The following is a 7,418-nucleotide window of genomic DNA, read 5'->3' as shown; positions in this document are numbered from 1 at the left end:
AATACAAAAGAGTATATTTATAAGAAAAATGTTAATCAATTCATGTTGTGTTTTTGGGAATGCATGGCTATATTACTTACCCAAAATTGAGAAGAAGATCATGAAACCAGCTGAAATTTGTATTACCCTCCGACTGCCAACACGAGTGCTTCCAAGCAGACCAATGTTTTCCCTGTTTTTACATATAAAGTGAACCAGTAAATCCTGTATCGTCTGCGGAGCTGAAGCAGTAAAGCAAGCCAAAATACTTACACTGAAACTGTAGATCCTGTAGCTGTACCAAACATTCCGTCCAACAGGATTCCGATGCCCTGTATGTTAGAAGTACTCGTGAGTTTCGTATGAAAGTTGTGCTAGACGATAAATTATTGTGTAGAACTTCTGCAAAGACATTATATTTCTATCCAGCAAATTCACGTCATATGCACAACTGATGTTCTTTTAACAACAGACCTGCCAGCCTATTCCACGGCTAAGAACATGAGCAGGAGGTGGTGTGGCACTTGCCAAACGAGATGCCGCCTTGTATGCTCCGGTTGACTGCAGAAATAAAGACCTAATTTGCTATTAAACTGATCCATGAATAACTTAAGAAATTCTTTGACATGTTGAGGTTTTCTACCTCGATCAAGGAGACTAGTACAGCAGACATCATTCCAAACGCATGGCCAGCATCAAATGTCGGTGCACCCCACTGAAGTGGGTACGGGATTTTGATCCTATTCATTCATTTTAGAGGCAACAATAAGTGCTCATTCAAGCTTATCCAAACATCGAGGACCGTGAATGTTAATGTTTTGCTTAGACTTGAAGATGTACATAAAAATACATAGTTTGATTCATTGTTTGACATGTTTATTAATACTAACCAAGGTGCAGAAGAAATGAGGTTCGCTTTGTCAGTGCGACAGTTTCTTTGGGTTAATTCAGGGTGATGCTTGTAAGCCCCGCTAGCAGTGAGGAGATGTGCGTAAGCCCATATAACAGTGACTGAAATGAGAAGAGCAAATCGTTCCAATACAGGGATTTGTTTTGTTTGGAAGTGCTTCAAGTACTGTGTGACAAAAATAAAATGAGACATTAGCGGAGCTTAAACAGACATGGTTTCAAAAATGAAAAAGAATCTAAACACTAAATACAACACCTGGGAGAAGGCAACAAATAAGATGAACATCGGAATGCCAATTTCCACACATCGCCCAACCTGATAAAATTGCATCAGAAACAAATAAGAAGAAAGCGAGGAAAATGATTCATATATTCAGCATTTGAAACTGAATTTTTAACTTACCACAGGGAAGCCTCGATCGAATAGACCGAAACCCACAAGAGAAATTACAGGAACCATCCCGAGCGGACTGAAAAACCTGTAGTAAACAGCTTTCTCTAATTAATTGAGAAACTCAACAACATGCTGTGTTTGGAATGTTCAAGTGCAATAACGGTTTATCTCAGGATAAACTATACCTGGAACATATAGCCCACAGCTGACTGTAGCCCAAAATGATCTGCACGCTCGATGCTACTATCAATGCACCTTGTATTGCTCTCATTGTATTCAGAAATCTCTATAAGTGGAAAATACCCATTAATAGCAATAGTAGAGGTTGTCAATCGACAAGTCCGGAAAGATTCAGAAATTTAAATTGCATTTGCACATTCTTTATCCAAAACTCGTAAGAACTTATGCATTTAATACGTGATTTCTTTATCCAAAACTCGTACGAACTTATGCATTTAATACGTGATTATATTTACAATTGGAGAACACAATCTTGCTGACGTAAGTTTCCAAAACTCGTCCCACTGCAGCATAGTCATATTTTAAGGGGAAGTTTGATAAACTGGAATGAGGAAAAATTAAAAATCGATTGTATGTATGGATAAAGCAGATGCACTTGACAGGTATACCACATACCATATGAGGGTCTGGAATTCTCTGCAAGGACGAATCATGGATGATTGAAATTATAGGCACCATGAATGCCCATGATCCACCAATAACAGTAGGCAATCTGGTTCCGAACAGTGTTTGCAGCAATGTGTTTATTCCTCCAACAAATAGCAAAGTCTGAACTACTCTCACCTTATCATCCTAATTGCAAGAATCAAAAGTAAAATTTGCTCAACAACATAAGCCAGATATGTATTCTTGAATGTTCCACAGCTTGATATGAATCCCACAACCCCAACTTTCTCAAGCGTAAGGAATCAAGAATGACTACTTTCTTAACCAAGAATCTTTAGAAATCGAGAAAACAAATAAAATTAAGTTATGATCTTACGTCGGTTCCGCCCATCAACGGAACAAGAAAAGAAGGAATCATGACCGCGGTCCCCAGTGCCAAAATATAATGTTGAAATCCAAGCGCTATTGCCTCCCCTGTTTTTGGCACGCAGAAAATCATTCAATAAATCTACTAATGAACACACAGACAGTGGAAGTAACTCAAAGATCAAGAACTGGCATACCCCAAGAAGGATTAGAGTCAATGCAATACTCTAATCCCTGAAGTTGGTCCATCGGAGGATGACTTATTTCCTCTGGTTTTGGAGCCGCCATCTCACTAAACTCACTTCTCTTCACCAACTTTCCCTCTTTCTCCCAAATTCCCGAAAGGGATTCACCAAAATCAAAATTAACTTAACAGGGCTTAGTGTGAACAAACAAATTCTTGGTTTGTTCACAGTAATGGCGGATGAGTTAATCAATTAAGATAGAAAGCAAAAAGGCAAAAGAGAGACAGGACCAAGAAAAGTAGAAAAAGGTGAGAGAGAGAGAGAGAGAGGGAGAGAGTCAATGTGATTGGACTGAAATATTGTATATATATGTATATATATAGGCGGTGGGAAAGATTTAGAGAGAGAGAGGGGGGAAGGAGGGAGAGTACACAGTTGCAGCCCACCTCCGAAGCTTTTTTTCGCATAAAACTGCTCTTGATTTGCTTTCTCTGCTGCGTGCCTTTTTCTTTGATAGTGAATGTCCCGTTAACTTTCAGTAAATTCCCAAGATTGCCCCTGAAGGAACTGCCAAACCAGATGTTACCGTTAGCCCCTGGCTTTCTGAGTTGTACTTCCTGAGCCTTGTTTAAATTTTTGTTTTTTAATCTCTGTTTCTCTGCTAACTTTTGAGATTTTCAAATTTCTTTCTTTTGTTTAGGGAAATAAATTAGTGTGTCAGTTTCTTATTTAGATTTTATTTTCTCATAGAAAATTTAGATAAATATATAATAGTTTATCTTTATCTAAAAGTTTACAAATTAGTTAGTAACATACTTTAAATTTATATTTTTATATCTAATCTATTGTTTATTTTCATTCAAAAAATAAAAGAAAAAGCTAGATAAATTAAATTATTAACAAACTAATAGTATCTATAATTATTGATTAATTTAATTTGAAATCTTGAATGATTTACATAAACGAAATATTAACTAGTTTAATCAGAAAAAATCAGATCATCTTACCCTAAATCATTGCGTGTTTATTGAACCCAATATTTAGATAATCTTAATTTAACTACAGGAAATGATTTATATATTCTCACCACTTAATTTCCGGTAAAAAGCCGACCTTGAAGAAGGAAATTAATAAAAATCGAAAAAGTAAAAAAGAATAGTAAGGAATATACGTGGTCAGAGCTAAAAGTTAAAAAGGATTGTTTTATATACGTATGGGTTGTACTGCTTGGCAACTGCAATTTGGAGTTAATTAGGTGGAGGCGACGTGTGAAGGAGCAGCAGTAACAACATCAACGTCTCTCTTGCAGCGTAAAGACAAAGCAGCAGCCTTGATCTTCGAGCTCCCCTCCCTCTACTCTTTTCATGCCATTTAAACCTCCTACCTGCCCAACACCAACACCAACCCACACATTCAAAATGCAAATTGACACTCAACCCAAACTGGTAACAATTTTGTGGTAAATGAATTTACCGCTTTGGATTGTTTAATCAATTATTTGCTCAATTTTATTCCCACCAGAAATGCAACATTATCAGTTGTATTTTACTTAATTATGTGGGTTTGTATGTACCATAACAATATGTTTAACCAACTCAAAATTAGAAAAGAAGCAGCCCGCTTATTTATTTGGTACTATCAAAGAAAATATTAGAAACAGAGTAAATACAGAGAGGAAAATGGTAGAGGGTAGAGGTGTCATCATGAGGACTCTCAGGATGCCAGTCATCAAGAAAATTACGTATCACAAGAAGCATAGACGTTATGGTTTGAAAATGATCCGATAGACGAGTATAGTACGATACTTAATGCTGATTAATGATGAGTGGACTGGGGCCTGAACAATCATGTCCTCCTATGTGTGTGTGTGTGTGGTGGGGAGGGTATGGTTAAAGAGGCAAAAACTTATCGTGGCAACAACTTTCAGTGCGTGGGGAAAAGGCAATGCGCTAAAGCTATAAAATAAATACAATGGTTAAATCGAGGCAAAGAAATTAAGAATAAGATAAAAAGGTAGGGCCTTGCTGCTTCTGACTGCTTATGGAAACAAGACTTCCTTTCGGCTGGAGGGTTGATTTTGGTATCACATTTTGACTGCATACAGGGAAACGCAGGAGGGAAATAAGACAATGAGAGAAAGAACGTCCATGATCACACAATTCATCCCGAATAGAGGCCGGGAACTCAATAGTCAATACTGAGCATGCATCCAACAGCTGTTTCTACGAATAATTAAGCAGTCGAGTCATTAATGTCAAAAATGTGTGTTTTAAAAGCATGAATCAAGAAAGTTCCTGATCAGCAAACTCTGCCATTGTTAAAAAATTAAGCAAACATCTTGCTTTAAGAAAATACAACATCAAGCATTTCATTATACGTGGATCACCATTAGTGTACAATTTATAGCACCTACGATCAAGAAGTACACTTTGGCTGCTAAAAGACTTGAAAGGTATAATATTGTTATCTAAATAAGCCTCATATACAGCCATGTCTACAGTGTGTGTCCTCAACACAGGACGCAAGCTTAAAATCCCGGCCACAGCAACTCTTTTGATCTTCATGTCAGTGGCTATGCTAGTACCGACCTCAAGGTTTAACATCAGAAGGACAACTCTATGATCTTCTCTCCAACTTCTTGTCACTAGATCGCTTATCTTCTGCCTCCTTTCTTCTCTGTTGCCTGCCATAGTACAAATTTCAATGTTCAAAAACCTAAATCGGCAAGAGGGCAGACGAGCCTATACATGCATTCTATATATACACGACTAGGCGGAAGTCAACCAGAAGGTGGAAACATGTTACAGGTACATTTCTTAATCTCATTTCACCAAAGTGGCAACAAAGTGGAGAGTGGAGACACCATGTTAAGAATGTGGAAAAAGTAAAGATATGATAAGAAATTCCTAACACAAAACTTACGCAAACGCTGAGTATCCACTACCAGCTTTAGCAGCAGAGAGAAGTGCTGCATGAGCACCGACAGCAGACAGATTTTCTTGCCCTCCTGTCGCCAGAGAATTCCGTTGATCAACATCCACCTGAAACCAAAGACAGTGAGGCAACTATCTCAAATTCATACTTTATTTCCATAGCTGCAAACCATGTGCAAGTAAATGAACCTTATCCCACTTTGATTTCTTGTTCTGTCTACCATCACGAGCTGTAACATCTGAAGTTGCAGTTGCAACAGCAGTCAATCCTGCAGAACCCAGAACCAACAGTTCAAGAAAAATTGTAATTCAGCACATTTTCAAACCCTAAATCATTTGAAGGAATTTAACAGAATAAAGACTGATTATGTATTCAAGTGCCTGGAGTTGGCATGCTGATCTTTGGTGTAGGAACAACATTTCCTGGCTGTATTCCTCCAGAAGCAAAATCTAATTTCTGAGTTTTCTTTCTTTCTTGCTCCCTTCTTTCCATTTCTCGCCTCATGTCAGCTTCTACTTGCACAACAAAAAAGTGTGAAAAAACAGATGATATGTCTTGGCTAAATGAAAATATGGCAATCTGTCTCTACAAGATGAGAAAAGATTCAAATGAAAATAAAACACATAAATCATAGAAAGTCAGATGGAAATTTCATAATAGGCCATGATCCTAAGTAACTTCAAAACCATGATGCCTCACTAGAATTATTTAGGTACTTCGGAGCGAAAAGGCAAATGGGCCAAGCGTCAACCATGGCCTGAATGCCTGACCATCCGCCCCATACGACAAGGCATAACTTTTACCATTTAAACATTGATCATAATATCCAAAATAGATGCAGGTGAAAGGCACAATTTCAGCCGAGGGGACAACCAAAAGGGGAAATGCAAGAAATTGAAGATATAGTGCCAATTTCAGCAAAACAAATCCAGGACAAAATGTCCACGAAAAGAACTTCTGCGACAAGGATATCTTGATTGCTTATCACAAAATTGGCGCTCGTCACGACAGAAGTAGCCACTAAAATTGAAAAAGAAAACTATTCTACTGACACCACCACAAGAATTTACATTCATCGTACATGCCACCATGTTTTCTGTTACTGTCACTTACAAAATCATAAACCTCTATTTTATTTTCAAACTTGCCCTTTCCCGAGTAATTTATATATAGTCAGGTGATTCACTAAAATCTTGAAGCTGATTTCACGAAATAGTGGGCATGTTTATCCTCCAGCCTCTAAATTTTGAGAAATAAGATCAAGTTCACGTGCATCTGTTCCATCAAATGTGAGTCTGTGTAATAATGTAGCATGAACTTCTCTAACACAGCATGGGAATAATGGCGATACTCTTACCCCTGCAGTGAAAGGGAGGTGCCAAATGGATACGTCATATGTGAAAGATGACGGATGGTGCTTGGCCGTTTGAACTCAAGGACGAAGTTGAATCTCAGAATTTCATAAGTTGTTCATATCTAATCCTGTAGGGCATATAACTTTTTTTTTTAAAAGGTTTTTACTAAAAACCTTCAATGGTTTATAAGCTGCCCAATATCTAGTACAATGATTTAACCAAACCCCAATCAAACAAAATGACCACAAAATCATCTGATTTGCAAGTCTTATAACAGCATAGACAAACAAATTAAAAATACCACAAAAATACAGAAAATCCAAGGATGCTAGGAATGGGTCAAACCTATTTCATCATAAAAGTCACTTTTGTCGTATCCATGAGGATCAAAGACATCTTTACTGAAGCAAGATCCTATCTGATCAATATCTTGGTAGGTCACAGCATGCAGCAGGAAATCAGGGTTGCGATATTCCTTTCTGTTACGCACCTCTGCATTGAAGCTTCTTCCAGTTGTCTTCTTCAGTGCAAGAAACTTGATAATCTTCTCCTAGAGCAACCACATACACAAGAGAAATAGAATAAATACAAGGAAGCTAGCAAGAAAAATGTCATAGCAACATGAAAATCATCTATTTCAGAAAATATAACAGAGATTATATCAACTAA

The 7,418-nt window shown here is 37.5% G+C and overlaps 2 protein-coding genes across 4 annotated transcripts in view; both read right to left on the bottom strand.

Annotated features, from left to right (window-relative positions):
* LOC105179478 (nucleobase-ascorbate transporter 2) overlaps positions 1-2,934 on the bottom strand; it is a 3,961-nt gene extending 1,027 nt beyond the window's left edge. Inside the window, exons 1-11 of the mRNA XM_011103108.2 lie at positions 2,473-2,934; positions 2,286-2,383; positions 1,919-2,095; positions 1,468-1,568; positions 1,292-1,367; positions 1,145-1,204; positions 870-1,054; positions 623-719; positions 454-540; positions 253-311; positions 74-172 (exon numbers count right to left, since the gene is read on the bottom strand). Coding sequence (XP_011101410.1) covers positions 74-172; positions 253-311; positions 454-540; positions 623-719; positions 870-1,054; positions 1,145-1,204; positions 1,292-1,367; positions 1,468-1,568; positions 1,919-2,095; positions 2,286-2,383; positions 2,473-2,563 — 1,130 coding nt within the window. The 5' untranslated portion in view covers positions 2,564-2,934. The remainder of the gene's footprint in view (positions 1-73; positions 173-252; positions 312-453; positions 541-622; positions 720-869; positions 1,055-1,144; positions 1,205-1,291; positions 1,368-1,467; positions 1,569-1,918; positions 2,096-2,285; positions 2,384-2,472) is intronic.
* A 1,793-nt stretch (positions 2,935-4,727) lies between these two features.
* Positions 4,728-7,418, bottom strand: part of LOC105179476 — a 4,899-nt gene continuing 2,208 nt past the window's right edge. For 2 of the 3 annotated variants that reach the window (XM_011103105.2, XM_011103106.2), the window contains 5 exons: positions 7,095-7,299; positions 5,775-5,906; positions 5,593-5,662; positions 5,383-5,501; positions 4,728-5,143 (listed from right to left, as the gene is read on the bottom strand). In XM_011103105.2, the coding sequence (XP_011101407.1) occupies positions 4,743-5,143; positions 5,383-5,501; positions 5,593-5,662; positions 5,775-5,906; positions 7,095-7,299 (927 nt within the window). In that variant the 3' untranslated portion in view covers positions 4,728-4,742. Of the gene's footprint in view, positions 5,144-5,382; positions 5,502-5,582; positions 5,663-5,774; positions 5,907-7,094; positions 7,300-7,418 lie in introns of all 3 variants that reach the window. The other variant, XM_011103107.2, reaches the window with a different exon arrangement.

This window comes from Sesamum indicum, unplaced genomic scaffold (assembly GCF_000512975.1).
Source record: "Sesamum indicum cultivar Zhongzhi No. 13 unplaced genomic scaffold, S_indicum_v1.0 scaffold00164, whole genome shotgun sequence".
Classification (NCBI taxonomy): Eukaryota; Viridiplantae; Streptophyta; class Magnoliopsida; order Lamiales; family Pedaliaceae; genus Sesamum; species Sesamum indicum.
Note: the sequence above shows the minus strand (reverse complement) of the source record. Positions and strands in the feature narration are given on the sequence as shown.